The 19181-nt window shown below is 37.0% G+C and overlaps 1 protein-coding gene across 2 annotated transcripts in view; it reads right to left on the bottom strand.

Annotated features, from left to right (window-relative positions):
- The window catches only part of MROH9 (maestro heat like repeat family member 9), a 107927-nt gene that overhangs the window by 38967 nt on the left and 49779 nt on the right, over positions 1 to 19181 (bottom strand). For both annotated transcript variants that reach the window (XM_025877915.2, XM_073899410.1), the window contains exons 9-15: positions 14960 to 15084; positions 11416 to 11565; positions 9277 to 9431; positions 6982 to 7147; positions 5705 to 5847; positions 4581 to 4718; positions 1373 to 1493 (exon numbers count right to left, since the gene is read on the bottom strand). In XM_025877915.2, coding sequence (XP_025733700.1) covers positions 1373 to 1493; positions 4581 to 4718; positions 5705 to 5847; positions 6982 to 7147; positions 9277 to 9431; positions 11416 to 11565; positions 14960 to 15084 — 998 coding nt within the window. The remainder of the gene's footprint in view (positions 1 to 1372; positions 1494 to 4580; positions 4719 to 5704; positions 5848 to 6981; positions 7148 to 9276; positions 9432 to 11415; positions 11566 to 14959; positions 15085 to 19181) is intronic.

The following is a 19181-nucleotide window of genomic DNA, read 5'->3' as shown; positions in this document are numbered from 1 at the left end:
CAGATTCTTGGAATCTACTAGAAGGAAGTAATCTAAAATACTAAAAGAAAGAAGACAGGCACAAAAATGTAAACTCTATCATTACTTATATTGGTAGAAAATTAGAAATAACATATATATGTATATATATACATGGCATAAGCGTCGATAGTACTCTGTTAAATATTGCTGGCTAAGACTAAACTAAGGTAAAATACATAGATTGTGTGCTCAGAACAACTAAAGGCCAAGTGACCTCATGATGAACTGAGCAGTTGAGGATTGCCCAGAGCTCCAGTTAGAGAAAGTGGGGGAACAATAGGATCATTATTCAGTTCTTAGAAGGACAGGTTTATCACTCTCCAAAAGGAGTAAGCACTATATTCATGGTGAGAGAGGCAATTAGGGTTCATTAAACATCATCTGTCACAATAATGCTTATATAAATCATACATCATTTGTAAATTTCTTTTGAATGTATCATTTTATGGGAGCAATCATGTATGTCATATTTAGGTCTACTTAATGTTTGTGCATACTTAAAAGGATGATACAATAAAAATAACAAGTCATGTAATAAAAATAATGAAAGATTCAAATAGATTAAGCAAGTTTGGAAACATTAGTGATTTGTTAGTGCAATGTGCAGTTAAACTGACTTATGTAAAACTTTAGAAGTAGGTAGTGTAGTGTATGGGTATGTCTTTCGTAGTTTATTGACTGTTTTGTTGACTATGATGCTTGAAATTATGTCAAACTTTTGAGAATATTTGGCATGACACCTTAGATTAATACTTTATTATATATTAATTCTATGGAACAATTAGTATTTGACTCAGAGAATTTCAACTTATAGAACTTTCTACATGCCTTTTGGAAGCAAAAGGACTTCCTCAATTTGTTCAACTAGTATAGGATTACAATATATGATGTAATATTCATATAAATATTAATGTAGTTCTATATTTTCATTTTACTTAGTCATTTGGACCATTCTTTTTTTTTTCCATAGATAGTCTGAAGTATCATTCAGATCCCAGATGTTACCTACTATCTTTAAGTAAACTTTGAGTACACTTTAAGTATTCCTTGACATTATTTTTTATTTATTTTCTTTTTATTTTTTTATTATGTTCAATTAGCCAGCATATAGTACATTATTAGTTGTTGGTGTAGTTTGACAAGCATGCAGAGATATATGAACTGGTACTTCAGAAATAATTAATGTTTGTGCAAATCCACATCTCCTAGGACATGACAAAAGTTATCTGTCATTGTCTTAACTCTTGGTAAGAATTAATATTCAGAGAGGGAGATAAAAGATTGGAAAGTAGACTTAAGTTTGGATAAGGAATGAGAACCCTGTTGTTCGCAGTCTTCTAATGAAACTCACTTCCGTGAGGAATATTACTGTGATGATACTGTCTTCTGACCGTCTAGGACCTTCCACCGAGAGCTTGTAGAGATAATGCAAGGTCTCTGGAAACTGTGGAAAGTTATATTCACTGAGAGTTCTGTAATGGAGAATAAGGCACTGAATTAGCAAAGAAGATGAAAACTCTTCCTGCATCAGCAACTGCTAATGGTAGTAAAGAGAGAATCATCATCCTCATATTTTGTCCCACCCAGATAAAAAAGAAAGATATTTTCTAATATTCCCTAATCTAAGGTAAACTGCAGCCCCATTCTGAATTCTACACAGACTCTAGGCAATTATATATATCTGGATCACTGACAATCTCTCTTTACTTAACATCACTCCTCTTTCCCATCTTTCCCCTCCTGAGCCCCACAACAGAATGCCCTGTAATACCACAAGCTCCTGCATGACCAAAAGGAGAGAAAATAAATAGTGCAAAATAAATATCTTGGCAAACCAGGATGGCTGAATAGGTCGTCATCATGGTTTTAGACCAAGTCTTTCCTTTGAATGATAAAATGAAGATGAGAGTTTGGGACTATCCTGTTTTACTCAGGAGAAGTGGGGAGTCCTGATTCACTAAAGCCATTCTGGGCAGTGGCCAGGCTCACAGATGTCCTGACATGCTGGCCTGGATCAGATGGCTAGTGGCAAGACTGGGAAAGTTGATGTGACAGGTTTCGTTTTAAGATTCCACATTGGGACAAAACCAAAATACAGCTGACGGAATGGTAGAAGATATTTGCAAATGACGTATCAGATAAAGGGCTAGTATCCAAAATCTATAAAGAATTTATCAAACTCAACACCCAAAGGACAAATAATCCAGTCAAGAAATGGGCAGAAGACATGAACAAATATTTCTGCAAAGAAGACATCCAAATGGCCAAAAGGCACATGAAAAAGTGCTCAACATCACTCAGCATCAGGGAAATCCAAATCAAAACCACAACGAGATACCACCTCACATCAGTCAGAATGGCTAAAATTAACAAGTCAAGAAATGACAGATGTTGGCAAGGATGCACAGAAAGGGGAAACTTCCTACCCTGTTGGTGGGAATGCAAGCTGGTGCAGCCACTCTGGAAAACAGTATGGAGGTTCCTCAAAAAGTTGAAAATAGAGCTACCTTATGAACCAGCAATTGCACTACTGGGTATTTACCACAAAGATACAAATGTAGGGATCCGAAGGGGTACATGTACCCAATGTTTAATGCAACAATGTCCACAATAGCCAAACTATGGAAAGAGCCAAGATGTCCATTGACAGATGAATGGATAAAGAAGACGTTATATATATATATATATATATATATATATATATATATATATATATACATACACACACAATGTAATATTATGCAACCATCAAAAGGAATGAAATCTTGCCATTTGCAACGACGTGGATGGAACTGGAGTGTATTATGCTGAGCGAAATAAGTCAATCAGAGAAAGACATGTATCATATGATCTCACTGATAGGAGGAATTTGAGAAACAAGACAGAGGAGCATAGGGGAAGGGAGGAAAAAATGAAACAAGATGAAACCAGAGAGGGAGAAAAACTGTAAGAGACTCTTAATCTCAGGAAACAAACTGAGGGTTGCTGGAGTGGTGGGGGGTGGGAAGGATGGTGGGGCTGGGTGATGGACATTGGGGAGGGTATGTGCTATGGTGAGTGCTGTGAATTGTGTAAGACTGATGAATCACAGATCTGTATCTCTGAACCAAATAATGCAATATATGTTAAGGAAAAAAAAAAGAAGATAGCAGGAGGGGAAGAATGAAGGGGGTAAATCGGAGGGGGAGACGAACCATGAGAGATGATGGACTCTGAAAAACAAACTGAGGGTTCTGGGGGGGTGGGGGGATGGGTTAGCCTGGTGATGGGTATTAAAGAGGGCACATTCTGCATGGAGCACTGGGTATTATGCACAAACAATGAATCATGGAACACTACATTAAAAACTAAAAAAAAAAAAAAGCAGGAAGGGAAAAATGAAGGGGGAGAAGTCGGAGGGGGAGACGAACCATGAGAGTCTATGGACTCAGAAACAAATTGAGGGTTCTAGAGGGGTGGGGGGTGGGGAAATGGGTTAGCCCGGTGGTGGGTATTAAGGAGGGCAGGTATTGAATGGAGCACTGGGTGTTATACGCAAACAATGAATCATGGAACACTACATCAAAAACTAATGATGTAATGTATGGTGACTAACATAACATAATAAAATAAAAAAAAAATACTCCAGGTTGGTATTTTAAACCAGTGCTTCTTGATCTTTAATATGTATACAAATTAACCAGGAATCTTGCTAAAATGCAGATTCTGATTCAGTGGGACTGGAGTGGGCCATGGGATTGTATTCTGCCTTCTATTTTTAACTTCTAGGTGATGCTGTTGCTGCTGGTCTGAGGACCACACTTTAAGAAAGAAGATCCAAAGATACTAAGCATATTGTGACTCTTAACTAATGGCCCCTTGTGGGGTACAGATATATCATACTTTTATAAAATAAAACATGTTCCTGAAATCTGTGTGTAAATAAGATGCCATTTGAAATGCATGAAGGGCCCAGAGACCATATAGACTATATTTTCTGGGTTGGTCACAACTTTAAATGGTCTATTATGTTGTTGAGTCTGTATATCTTGATTCTTGATCAGAAAATCTGATCTCTATAATCAGAAACTTGCTATTCAGTAAGGAGTTAACTAGGGAAAAAAAACCTTTCTACTACAATAAAAATAAAAGTTCTCTTTCATTATACTTTCCAAATTTATTTGTCTCATTGAGAACAGATTTTTATTGAACCTCTTTAAAGTGGGAGCACCTCTGTAACTGTCTGATGCCTACATAGCAGGGATCCGCTAACAGCAGAGGAAAGAAAAAGCAAATTTACCTCTAGTTCTCCATAACTGAAAGAGAAATCTGTTCTTTGGAGGGAGGACAATTGGGTATCTGTATCATCAAGTAGGAGGACGAGGAAAGAGAGAACTACACCAATAAGTAATAAAGCCCTAAAATAAGGGAAGAAGTAGAAATCAAATGGCAGTTCAGATCATTAGGGGAGAGAGGGAAGTTGGAGTGAATATTGACTGTGTTCACACATGGCTTAACTGAAGAAAGTTGGAGAAGATGGGATAGAGACATAGAACCCTGTGCAGAGCCCCCGTTCTTACTTGGCAACAAGGTAGACCCCGTGATGGTGAAACAGCGCTTGGTTAAACTGGTTCCAGCAATTCTTTTTGTTTAGAGCAATATCCACCTGTTGCAGTCCAGAACAATTCAGCAGAACTCTCAGGGCGTCCCTGGCATAGCTAAGGCCCCAAAGAAGAACAGAGTCACCACTTGACAGTGGCCTTCATGTAACTAAGTACATGTGACCAGCCTTTTCATTCCATCCTGGGCAGGATGCTGGTTTTGGGAAAGGGGATGTTTCAAAGGAAAACCACTTTCAATGCTCTTTATCTTCCCTGATCAACAGTACATGGAATTTAGGGTTCAACTGAAATGGTAGCATGTAAAATCTAGGATTAATCATGGAGCAGCTTATTAGTTTACTAGCTTAACAGCTTATTAACAAAAGATGTTAAATGATGTGATAATTTGCTAAAAGTGCCTGCTGCTTTTCTTTTTCAGATGCTTTAAATAAATAGATATATTCTCATCTGTGTGGGATGATTTGGTGTATGTCTGCTTGAAAGACAGAGAATGGGTTAAATATCTTAATGGAATGGATTGTCCCTTGGAGTTCTGCCCGGTTTAGAAGTCCACCCCTGATTAGGGCAAAGAGCAGGCAGTGGATCCAGATTTCCCCAGAAGGCAGCAAAGCTAGTTGAATCTCACCTTATGTGGACAGAATGACTGTGTGCCATCTTAAGGCTACACATCACATCACCAAACACAAAAGAACTTCAGTTCACAGAGCACATTTACACACATTATTTTAATCTTTCACGTACAATTACCCTGAGAAATCACTATCAAAGAGTAAATGGCAGAGCTAGCATGTGTCTGGCTTTGGATCTAATGTTCCTGCCTGCTCTCTCTCCCCTTGGTAGCCTCTCACTCTGGCAAGAATAAACCATGTTCTGTGGGAGTGGTTCTCCGTACACTGCACACACTCAGGGAAGGTCCTAGCTAACTTCTAGGTACTTAGGGATTCTAAAGACATTCTACCCTTCAGAGGAAAGAAAACTGTAATAAATGAATGCATTGCTTATGACTATAAAGAGGGACTAGAAATAGTTGACAGCTGGAAGCTTATTTCTTATTGAATCTAAAATAACCAATACGATCTCACAACATCCTGTTCTCTGTCATCAGTTTCAGGTCACTGCTGTAGAAGAGTTGAAGCATGAGGGCCATCAAGAGCTGGGGGAAAAACTGGGCCACTGCTTTCTTGTAAGAACCAATAGGCAGCAATGTGCACAGGGCCTGGGATGCCTAAAGGCAAGGAAAAAGAAGTCAAGAATGGAGCATTCTGCCTCTAAACCCAGTCAGCCCTAGTGAGGGAAAAAGGGGGAACCACAATCCCTCCCCCACAACCCCCTTAAAGAAAGCCTAAAGTGTGCATATGTATTCATTCATCTGTAACAGCTGTTAAGTCCATTTTGAACCAGGAACTGTGCCCGGTGTTCTATGGCAATGAGCTCCCAAAGCACTATCAATAATCACTTGGCTGCCAAACCAGTGGGAAACAAGGTGGTTCCCAAGGACAGAATACATCCCAATGTCCCCTTCATATGTGGCCATGAAGAATAGTCCTACCAATAACCCAGGTCCTCCCTGTGCTTGAGCAATCCAGGCCAGTGAGATATTTAAGAGGAGGCAGGCCAGGTCACTAACAATCATTTGGCCCACTAACCACAGCAACACCCACCCACCGCATCAGAGAAACACATTCCACCACCTCACATTTGTGGAGCACTACCCATTTTATTCCTGCTATATCTCTGTAAGACTAGAATTTACTCCCAGGAGTGGTGATTTTACTCCCCAGGAGACATAAAATGGTGGGCACAAATTATATTAGGGCTTCATATGCCTATAAAAGTCTATATGGTCTAGCTAGTGGCTACTCTCTGACACCATCTCTGAACTTCCACCTTTGCTCCATTCTCCCCTTTTGGTTTCCTTGCAGTCACTGATGTACCAGGAAAGCTCTCATCACTATAGGGCTTTTGTCCTTCTCTCTGTCTAGAACTCTCTTGCCCAGATATTTGCAAGGATCACTCCTTCATTCTTGACTGATGTCACCTCAGCAGAGAGGCCTCCCCTGACCAACTTTCCTAAACCCTCCCTATCACTTTCTTTTCCCCACATCAGTTTATGTCTCTTCTCAGCTTTATATCCTCTGACACATGACACATTTTTTTGTTCATTGTCTGTGTCTTTTACTGGAATGTAAGCTTCCTGATCAGGGTGTGGCATATAGTAGGTACTCAGTAAGTATGTGTTGGATGAATGAATGAATGAAAGCAGGACAGTGTCAAGAAGTATGACTGAGTCTGTGGGCAGACAGGGATTTTCATGATCAGAAAAATACCAGGACAAAGAAGCACTCATGGTATTACTTACTGCTACAGGCATCATATTAGTAGTATCGAGAGAGAAACGTCTTTTTTCCATGAAGCTATCCTGCATTTCTCCAGGCTTTCCTTTCAGTATCAACAAGATTGTCTTCAGCACGTGAGGGGCCACACTTGACTCAGAACCTGCCGCGTGCCACATCAGTATCAAAGTGCTGCAAACACAGTCCCACCCCGACCACCATAGTGAGAATCCGGTTGTTCATTTCCTACTTAATTCCCATTGTGAATTGGGAAAAGTCTTGGGTTTACATGTTTTACGGCAAAGAAATTGCAGACAAGTCTAAACCAAACTGATATGATCATTTCCCCAAATGATCCCATTAATCTCTTGTCCTTGAAAACACAGGAAGAATTTCAGTGAGATATTACAGAAAATACAATCTGCAAGTCTGCAAGTTCATTTCCTAGCACATTTAAATATCTGTCCAGGTCAATGTCAAGAACTGATAAGCTTTCTCCATTCCATACTCTGGTCCTCCCACCTTGTGATCTTGTTTGTCCAGGAATAATAGAATATTAAAAACGTATAAAAATACAAATTAACATAAATAAATATATCAACTTAAAAAAACAAATAGGTAGGAATACTAGGCAAAAAACTACATAAATTTAAAAATTAGAAAAGTAAGTTTAAATTGAGCTAGAAGGAGTGGGCCCTTTTGTGAAATGTCACACATCTAATTGGTGACACTGACGTCACTCACTAGAATCCTGGTTTCTCAACCTCCAGTCCCCTAGCTCCTTTCTACATACCTGGCCACTCTTCAAGATATTTTTTATTATTGCTTATCTTAAAAACTGCTATATACCTGTGTGTGGGTATATTCCTGATACCTTATCAATCCTTGCTGGGTTTTGAACCCTATTTTATTGTCTCTCTGCATTTAGGTTCCTAATAGGGAGGTCTGGTCCTCCAGAACACAGATATACCAGCTCTTTAGAACCCATTACTCCACTGCTCCTGCCTTCTGGGCTCAGCTTTAGAACTATGCTTAGAACCACATGAACATCAAGTCTGTGGGCAGACAGGGATGCTGTCTCATCCCCTTACCTCTTGATCATACCTTCTAGCTGATTAGACATTCTCTCTGTTTCTCTGATTTAGCTCAAACTCCAAATCCTAGTCTTTTCTACCTCAATTCTCACCTACTATTGCACAAGATCTGCTGGTGACTATTTTAATTAAGTTTACCTAACTCTAATTATGCTTGCTTTCTGTACTTCCTCATTTCATACTATTCATACTGGATTCACTGGCAACTTTTATCAATGTCGGGCTATTCCCTTTCAACAAAATGTTTGAAGGCTGGTAATATATTACATACAATGGGTGCTTAATTCCTGAATGAGAAAACACTGAGTCTTATGAAAATTTTTAATTTCCAGAAATTTTCTAAGTAGTAAAATACTTTGAATATTTGTGAGCCTCCCAAATAAATATAAGCTTTCAGTTGGGGGAAAAAAAAGTCATATAATTGGTTTAGCATTTTGTGGATTTTGATGCCCTTTCATAGACATTAACTCATTTAACCCATATAACTGCTGTATAGATGAAGAATTTTTCTCATCTCACAGACAAATTGAGGATCAAGGAGTTTAGAAACTTGTGTGGCTGGGAAGGAATTCAGATCCATTTGTTTCCAAAGCCTGAATCCTTTCCATAATGTAACTTCCTGCCTTTTATATGGTTAATGGTAAAGAAGTATTACCTTCTTTCTCAAGGTACAAATGATAGAAATGGAGTGATGTCATTTACTACTCTCTTCTAATGTGAGTTAGGCTCACACTGTCCCATAGGCTCACACTGGTATTCTTTTCTCTTTAATATTTTCTGTGATCCTCGATAATGAATTTCAGATAAATAGATAAGGATCAGCTATTTTTAGTGTTTCATTATTTTTTGGTGGGTGGAAATACCTTACATCTGTTCTTCATAAATGAGGGGAAAAAAGCACTATAAATTTTATCACTTATGGGAGAAAAAACCCATCATCACTTTGAGGAGAGGTTTGTACATATGGGATATGCAGCAGAACACAATTTAAAGACTCAAATAAATAATAGTGACAATGATCATTTATCGATGGTGTTTACCATGTGTAGGTATTGTATGAAAATATGAATAAAGTGCATGATCTTATTTAAATTTTATGATCATCCAATGTGATGCAAAAATAGATATTTTTTTTCAGAAAAAAAGAAGCCAGGCCTAATTTGCTCACCTCTGTCAGATTCTAGAGCCTGTGAACAAACCCTTATGGAAGGGGTGAGGGGGCCTTACTTGTCTGCTGGGACTGGGTAATCCATAAGTTGAAAGATAACCTTCTTCGGTGAAGTGCGTGTTAACAAGGTGATGACCCGCAACATAGCATGCCTCATAACATGAGAAGAATCTTCACACAATTTCTTATAAATAGCATCCACAATCTTAGACACCTGGAAAAGTAATTTAATAGGTCAACAAGAGTCTCTTGTTCCATGGGCACCTCTAAAGCAAGGCATTTCTTGGATGTAAGAATTTAGTCCTTCTCAGAATGTCCAAGGCAGCAATTAACATACAAATAAGCACTAGAGGAAAGCATATTTATGTGTGTGACTACACAATGTAAAATATCTATTGGGATGAGAAATAAGCCTATGCATTTATTGATAGTGGGAAAATACTCAATTTTTTAAAAAAAAGTTTATTTGGGCAAGGTAGACTTCCTTATTTAAGACATATAAGCTTGGTATAGGAAAAAAAAAAACATGTATAATTCAAGTCCTTTAAGAAGGAAGTCAAAATAATGGAACAGAATAACAATGGAACTGTATGCTTCAAAAAACCTTTCTGACAATTAAAGAAGACTTGAATCTGCATACAGAATGGATAAACTATGTGTTGGAAGAATGGCCCAGAATGGTAAACACTGAGTCACATAATCTTGCAAATTCTATTCATAGGCCCTATGTCAGTTTTATTTTTTCCCCTTTTTATTAATTCTTGAACAAGGTGATTACTAGCTAGACCTGAAATTTGTCTCAAATTAATGGCTGTATATTCAACATCAAATTTCACCCAACAAGATAACTTCACTTTTTATTTTGGGAAACTATTCCTCAGAGATCATAAGCTGAAGTGTTGATTGACATAATTTACATTCCACTGCAACTGTCTTATATATAGTCAGTTATCTGTGCACATCCCCCTACTCCAAGCAATAAATAAATAAATAAAGAAGCAAATAAATAAAGAAGTGAAGCGTTAAGAGTGCAGGACATTCCTCATACTGCATATGCTCCAAGGTGAACATGGGGGACATGAATGGGGGACATTAAACATTGCTCTTCTCAATAGGCCTTTTAACTATGGATTTAGAACTCTTCTCAACCCCTTTTCCTTTCCATGCAGCATGACCCAAAACAAGCCAGCTATGTTACTGTACACTCAAGTATACCAATAATGATCTGCTTTAATTCTTAAGAAAAGACCTGCCATGTTAGATTTATTTAGAGATTGTAAACCCAAATACTATATTTGCAACTCAGGGATTTTTCAGGGATAATTTTAACCATGAACAATTTTCCATTATAACTGATTTATTTTATTTTTAAAATATTTTATTTAGTTAGTTTTAGAGAGAGAGAGTGCATGTGAGCAGGAAGAGGAGCACCGGGGGAGAAGGAGGGGAAAAGAATCTCAAGCTGTCTTCACACTGAGCGAGGAGCTCTGTGTGGCTGGATCTCATGACCCTCAGATCATGACCTGAGCCAAAACATATTCTTGTATGAGCTATGAAATGTGAATTGCATTATTTTGTTGAATTAAACGCTGTTATATTTACATATATCACTGGCATTGCACAATACAAAGATGGTAAAATTTGTGCTATTTAAATATTTAGTTTTTTTTTAACTTAGAAAGACTTTAAATAGAAAATAAAAATGCCATGACAAATTGAGAGAGAAAGAGACTGTGGAGGAAAGGAAAAAAACCTTCATAGGTTTGTATATTTAATGACACCTTTTCCCTATGTTTTGAACAGGAAGCCCCACATTCATTAGCACTTGGCCCCACAAATTATGTAGTCAGCCCTACAGCAAACTGAGGGTCCTTGAAAACTTCCCCTGGTGGTTACACAGAAGATTTCAATTATATCTGTACTATTTTACCCTTCTGAATGTATTCTTTAAGAAAACTGATGAAAATGTGTCAAGATACTATGATTTGGTATGACTCATAGGTAAAGGTTCATGACATTATTTTCTAAACTTTTCTGTGTGCTTGAAATATTTCATCAAAAAAAGCCTCATCTGATTAAAGTAACATAATGAACAATGGCAAGAAATACATAGGAAAAGAAGTAGGCATATAACAAAGGCAACAGAGCCCTTTAGAGAATAAAATCTGTGTTCCTCTACTCACTGTTAAGTATCTTACCATGGTGACCTTATGCGCATGACATTCCAGAGTCAATTTCAGCATGGTTGATGCCTTGAATGCGATTATATAATTAGGTGAAGAGAGTCTCATCAGGAGACTCCACACAAAGTCAGTCAGCGAGGATGGCAGTAGGGTGTGTCCTACACTCTGAAACCAAAAAGGAGAGCCATGACCTCACACCTTACCTACAGGAAACGTAAGAAAGACTACTGAATTCAGTCATCCTGAAGGAAGCTCCAGGGCCAGGTAGGGCCAAGAGATTTTTGTAGGCCTTAGGCATTTTTGCTACTGTGGCTCCCTTTCTCCATTCAAAAATGTTAAAAGTCATATTTTACAACTGTATTGATATTGAGATGACTATAATTCAAGTGGAATTACATTTATTTTTTTCTTCTGATTTTTAAAGCAGTTAAAACACTTTTATCTGGGTAAGTCAGTTCTGGGGCCAGGCCAGGAAAAAATGAAAAACCATGGCATTACAATTAGGAGGAACTGTAAAATATTGATTTTACACCAATTCAGCTGTTCGGATGTTAGAAATTACTGTGAGATTCTTTAGCTTCGGAAATGAGTTTGCTGAGATCAGAAACAAGCATGATGAGTAGATGCAGGCGGGGATGAAGTAAGACAGGCAGGGTGATTCAAGGGTGTGGACTTTTTCCCAGAGAAGGGTCAAGAAGCAGGAAGAGAGAAAAAAAGGCTCATATGTCGATGATTGAGGTACAAGAACTACAATTCAAACAATCCTTTTTTTTAAAGTCAGAGGAATATCCATGGACCATAAAATAAGAACAGAATTACATGATCTCTCAGTTAAGAAAGATGAATGAGTCACATTTTCTCCTTTCATATACATAAATATGTGTATATATATTGCATATTATATTATAAACACACACACACACATATGTCATTTTCCCAAGTACAGAAGGTACCTAATCTTGCCAATAAAAGCTTATCTGCATCCCTCTTAAAAGGATGGCGCACAGCTCTTTTTGGTCAATAGGGCAAACCTGAGGTTTGAGCGAGAATGGGTGGCCACCAGGCTCCCTCCTACTGGGCACAGGGGCGAGGGGTGGTATTCTTGGAATGCTATGGAAGAAAGCTAAAGGAGGGTCACTAAGGCTTGGTGAGGTGGACTGAGTATCACAAATAGTTTGCCCTTCTTTAAGAAAGCCAGATTTCATTATATGATTTGTTGAATTAAAGAAAAAACATTGAAATGGGGGAATATTCTCTTTTAACTATTTATTTGTTTATTCAATGAAATTATTTTAGTGTCTATTTAAAATTTGTAGAAGAAGCAACTTCTAGTGAAAATTAGAGCTACTGTTAGAAACTTCTGTCACATGAAGATCCAGGTATGACAGTAGACTACATCAGAGGACAGGGACTGCCTATAAAATGGGATTTACATGTAACTCTTCAGAAATATACCAGTCCCATAGGACCAGCTGAATTCTTTAGAAATCACCTCTATCTCCCCTTATTTCTTACTCTTATACCATGTTATTACATATTCTTGATGCTGTTCATTGTAATGGCTGCATGATATACTATTAACTTGATATTCCACAATTTATAATCTATTTCACTGTGTTTGACACACAGTCTGTTAAAAAATAAACCACACGTCTGTGAAGAACCTCTTCTCATAAATAGATATATTGAGTTTTTTCATTTCTATACATTCCCATGAGTGAGATTATTAGTTTATTTGGTATAAACATTTTTTTTTTGGTTTAGTCTGTGACACTTTTATGACACTTTGTGCCTCCATTAGAAGACAGTGTCCTCTCTTATAACTGGTCACTGTATAAAAGAACAGTCTCTTAATCTGTAAACTGCTCTTTTTTTTTCTTTTTTTAATTTGATCCTCCCATTTCATGGTATTTTGTTTCTAGCTCTCTTGGCTAAAAGCCTTAATGCTTATCCTTCTATTTGCATCCTTTGGACTTTGTCTCTGGCTATAGTCTTCTTGATCCCCTTGTTACAAACTTAGATTCTCTCAATCCACCTGTTCCAGTATACCTCTGACAGTCCCCACCTCAGAGTTTCCCAGCTACCGCTCTTGCACAGGGGGCCACGACTGGCCTGCTTTGGTCTCACAAATGGGAACCAAACAAGAGGTCATGAACATAAGGACCCAGGCCACCCTCCCCTCAAACCCCAGGATTTCCAAATCTGAAGGACATTAAACTCAGAAAAGACAGAATGCAACCTGAAATTGGTGGTAGCTAGCCTCATGAACTGCTTGGAAGGGGCTCTGAGGAGGCTGCCAGTCCTCCACTCACTAGCTCAATCACGGTGCTCAGGATTCCAATTCCAGGGCACTGGAGTAGAGGATGCAAGAATGTAGAAGAATTTTCTAGTAAACCTATACAGATGCTTGGTTTCTTCATGTAAATGGACAATTTCATAGTCAACCAGTCTCATGATTTTTGAGGGGACGTGGATAAGAATAATGCTTGATTTTGGAAAAATGCACCATCGTGCAAACACGTATTTAAGATATCTAAGCAGTATTTTTGACCATGTTATGTAAAATGTATCACTTCCACAGCTCCTCAGCCTCCCACAATTCTATCTATCTCAGCCATGGGAGGAGAAGACACTGCTTTATGTATGTAGTTTTAGGAGGAACCATAAGACTCTCCCATCCCAAGAGATGAACTCACCTAAAGGGCTTCCCCAGCAGCTTTGCTGAGCTGTTGGCTCAATGTGTGTGGTTAGAAGGCCATCTGTTGGGACAGCCCAACCTAAGCTGCAGAGCTGGGTGATCTCTCAACCATATGGATAAGCCCATGTACTTTTATTTTTTTTTAAAGATTTTATTTATTTGACAGAAAGAGACACAGCAAGAGAGGGAACACAAGCAGGGGGAGTGGGAGAGCAGGGAGCCCTATGTGGGGCTCGATCCCAGGACCCTGGGATCATGACCTGAGCTGAAGGCAGATGCTTAATGACTGAGCCATCCAGGCGCCTCAGGCCCATGTACTTTGAGGAAAGTGAGGGAGTACATGGAGCCTCATGGTTTTCCCCAGGGTTGGGTCAATGTAAAAACGATTTGCTTGGTACTGAGGTTTATCACTTCAACTTAAATTTTTTTTAATTTAATAGGCTTTTTAAAACAAAATCTAAAGCAGGTTATTTTGATGTTTGTTGAATGAAATGTAATACTATTGAAAAGCCTGTTAACTGGTGACTCCATTAAGTTTGCTAAATAACCAGAAGTTCCCCATCTTTAGTTCATATTTATTAATCAAACAAAAAGAAGTATAAAACTCCTATGTGTATTCTGTAAGGATTACATAAAATAATATAAATTGCTATATTCAGGAATAATAGGCATCATTCTTATTCATAGAGATGAAAATTGGAGAGCCAAATACTCTACACATTATTTACTCTGCTTCACTGAACTTTAAAAACATGGAAAACATTTATTAAAAATATAAACTGTTGAAATAAGTTGCCACTAAAAGTAATAATACACATGAGATAAAAGCCATAGAATAAAGTGAGGAGGGGGGCAAGTTACCTGGGTAATTTTAGTTTTGTCCCATTTTAAGACCTTAGGTAGGAATTCCATTTCAGAGGGAGTAGGCAGGAGGCACTGATTTCCAGACTTATCATATATTGTGGATTTATTTTTTTCAATATCCGCTATATTAAGGAAAAAAGTTTAAGGTTTTTATTTGATCATTAGTTCCTTCTATGACATTGCTATTTCCAATTTCTCCTTCCTACCCAATTCTGGAGATCTAAAGTATTCTGAACATTTAATTCTCTGCTGATAGTTTAATCACATCAAATATTATGGCAGCACTGATCCAGAGTCCATAAAGTGTTTAAGTGAGGCCTCTGTGAAATATGAATGAAAGACATAGATAATTTTCGTAAGTTGAGCAGATATTGAATACATTTAGGCCATCGCCATCAAATGCATCACTCAATGCACTGGAAAAGCTGTTGCTAAGTTGGAGTGTTTATTGGTAGAAGAGCAGACTTGGAGGCATTTTGCAAGGAGCTGGGGAAGTTGTATAGCAGGAAAGCCAAAAGCTCTCAATGAAAACTTCAGATGCAGATGTCTTTAGTTCCAGAGAAGGTGAGTTTCAGTGATTTCATTTGTTTGTTAACAGCTCTATAGGGATTTAATTTAAATACAGCTTATTTAAAATGTACAATTTGGTAAGTTTTTATATATGTATATACCAATGAAAACATTACTGCAGTAAAAAAAAAAAAAAACCAACAACCGCCATATTCATTCCCTCCACCACACCTGCTCCCTGTGCCCACCCATGATCCGAAGGCAGCCACAGATCTGCTTTCGGTTATCAGCTTTCCATCAAGTTGTATTTTCCATTTTCTAATTTTATATAAGTGGACTCATATAGCATGTACTCTTCCATTGTTTGGCATTTTTCATTCAGCAAAAGTATTTTGTGATTGATCTGAGTTGTATGTATCAATAGTTCATTCCTGTTTCACTGATGAATACTATTCCATTGTATGTATATACCATCATCTGCTAATCCATTTACCTATTGATAGACATTTGGGTTGTTTCTAATTTTTGGCTTTTCCAAATAAAGGTGCTATCAACATTTGTGTACAAGTCTTGGTGTGGATATTGGCTTTCATTTTTCTTAGGTAAATCCTAAGTTATGGAATGACTGGATCATTTGGTAGATGTGTGTTTATCTTTTCAGGATACTGCCAAATTGTTTTCCAAAATTGTATCATTTCACACTCTCTCTAGCAATGTGTGAGAGTTCCAGTTGCTTCACATCTTTAATAACATATGGTATGGTCAGCATTTCAATTTTAGACATTCTACTGGTATCTCATTGCAGTTTTTAAGTTACATGCCTTTTATGACCAAATATTGAACATCTTTTGGTGTGCGTCCTTGCCATCTGTTCTTCTTTGGTGAAATGATTCAAATAACTCAAATTCAAATTTACTATTTTTTAATTTGTCATCTGTTTTCTTACTGAGTTTGAGCATGCATTTTTAAATTCTGGATATAGGCCTTTTCTCAGATATGGAACTTGTACATAATCTTCTCCCAGTGTATGGTTTATCTATTCTCTTAACAGTGTCTTTCAAAGAGCAGAAATACTTAATTTTTCATTTTTAAAATTTATAGGTCATGCTTTTGGTGTTGTATTTAAGAAATCCTTGGGGCACTTGGATGGCTTAGTCGGTTGAGCATCCAACTCTCGATTTTGGCTCAGGTCATGACCTCAGAGTCCTGAGATCTAGCCTTGAGACGAATTAGGGGATTAAGATTCTCTCTCTCCCTCTCCTTCTGCCCCTCCCCGCTGCCATCTCCCCAATCCCCCCTCTTAAAAAAAAAAAAAAAGAAAAAGAAAACTTTGCCTAACTCAAGATACAAAGACTTCTTTTAGTTTCATAGTTTTAGATTTTACATTTAGTCTTATGGGTCCATTTTGAATTAGCTTTTGCATTATGTATAAGATACAGTTCAAAGTTATTTTCTTTTGCATATATATAACCAATTTTTCCAACATCATTTACTGATATTTTCTCTTTTTTCACTGAACTTGCTTTGAACTTTTATCAAAAAGCATTTGACCAGGTGGGAGGGATGGGGTGGCTGGGTGATGGACATTGGGGAGGTTATGTGCTATGGTGACCACTGTGAATTTTGTAAGACTGATGAATCACAGACCTGTAGCCCTGAAACAAATAATACATTATATGTTAATAAAAACATTTTTTTAAAAAGCATTTGACCATACATATATGGATCTATTTATAAATTTCTGCACCTGTGTTCTTGAGGAACTCTGGTTTGTAGTCTTTTTGTTTTTGTTTTTCTTGTAAAGTCTTTATGTGCTTTTGGTATCAGAATGTTGCTGGCCTCACTGAAAGAGTTGGCAAGCATTCCCTCATTCTCACATTTCTGTAAGAATTTGATTAGGATTGGTATAGTTTCTTCCTTTAACTGTTTGCTAGATCATTTCAAGGAGTTTTTTTTATGGGTATTATATTTTCATTTTACTCAAAATACTTTCAATTTCCATTTTTATTTATTTTCTTGACTCATGGGTTATTGAGAAGTGGACTACCTAGTTTCCAAACATTTTGAATTTTCCAGATATCTTTCTGGTTTTTATTTCTAATTTAATTCCATTTTGGTCAGAGAATATATTTTGTATGAATTAAAGACATTTTTCTATGGCTTGAATATGGTTTATTCTGGTAAATTTCATTTTTCTTTGAGAATGTTCATTTTTCCATTATTGGTGGAGTGTTCTATAAATGTCAATTAGGTCAAGTTCGTTCAAGTCTATATCCTTAATAATTTTCTGTGTAATTATGAATTATTGAGAGAGGGATACTGAATTCTCTGGCTGTAATTCTATATCTACTCCAGTTCTATTCATTTTTGTTTAATGTATTGATTTTTATTTTTATATATTTTTGTTTTTAGGGACATGTATTTAGAATTATTATGTCTTATTAATTAATTGACACCTTTATCATTATGAAATGATCCTCTTTTTCCCTGGAAGCATTCTTTGCTCTGAAATATATATATGTATATACATATATATATATTTTGATATTGACTTAGCCACTCTAATTTCCTTTTGACTAATATTACCATGTTATATATCATTTTCCAACTTTTAACTTTTACTCTATTTGTGGCTTTGCATTTAAAGTGGATTTCTTATAGGCAGCATATAGCTGAGTCTTGCTTTTTGTCCAATCTGATAATCTCTGCCTTTTAATTGGAGGTATTCAGAATATTTACAATTACTCTACATGGCTTTCAGTCTTCACTATTTGTTTTCTATTTTCCCCACCTGTTCTTTCTATTTTTCCTCTTTTTTGTTTTTTCTTTTCTTTTTCTTCTTCTTTTTTCTTTTGAGAGAAAGCCGGGGTGGGGAGGGGCAGAGGGAGAGGGAGAGAATCTTAAGCAGACTTGGTGCTCAGGGGCTCCATTTCATGACCCTGATATCATGACCTGAGCTGAAATCAAGAGTTGGTCACTCAACCAACTGAGCCACCCAGGCACCCCTTTTTTGTCTTCTTTAAAAGTACTTCAAACATTACATCTCCATTTTGGTTTATTATATGTAACTCTTTGCTATGTCATCTAAGAGGCTGCTTTAAGGCTTATAGTATACATCTTTAACTTTTCACAGTTTACTTTTAAGGGATATTTCATGACTCTGTGTAAGAACCTTAAACTGTAGTCATACTTCCTCTTTCAAGCCTCTGAACTATTGTCATATATTTAGCTTTTACATTGATATTATTTTTTGTCTTTAACAGGTGATTATCATTTTAAAAGATTTAAATAATGAGAAGAGAATTTTAGTATTTACCTACATAGTTGCACCCCATTACTCTTAATTCCTTTATGTAGATCTAGATTTTCACCTGGATTTTTTTTTTCTTGAAGGATTTCCTTTAATATTTCTTATAGTGCAGATCGGCTGGTGATGAATTCTGGCAGCTCTTGTATATCTAAACATGTCTTTATTTCACTTTTGTTTTTAAAAGAATTATTGCTGACTAAAGAATTCTAGATTGACTTTTTTTTCCCTTTCAGTACATTGGGAGACTGCACGATTGCCTATGGTTTTTATTATTTCTGATGAGAAATTTGCTGTCATCTTTACGTTTGTTCCTTTGAATGAAATGTCTTTTTTCCTCTGGCTTGCTTGCTTGCTTTCTTTCTTTCTTTCTTTCTTTCTTTCTTTCTTTCTTTCTTTCTT

The sequence above is a fragment of the Callorhinus ursinus genome, unplaced genomic scaffold (genome assembly GCF_003265705.2).
Source record: "Callorhinus ursinus isolate GAN/ISIS: 27379988/994484 unplaced genomic scaffold, GSC_fseal_2.0 scaffold13, whole genome shotgun sequence".
Lineage (NCBI taxonomy): Eukaryota > Metazoa > Chordata > Mammalia > Carnivora > Otariidae > Callorhinus > Callorhinus ursinus.
This window is presented reverse-complemented; position numbering and strand designations above follow the sequence as displayed.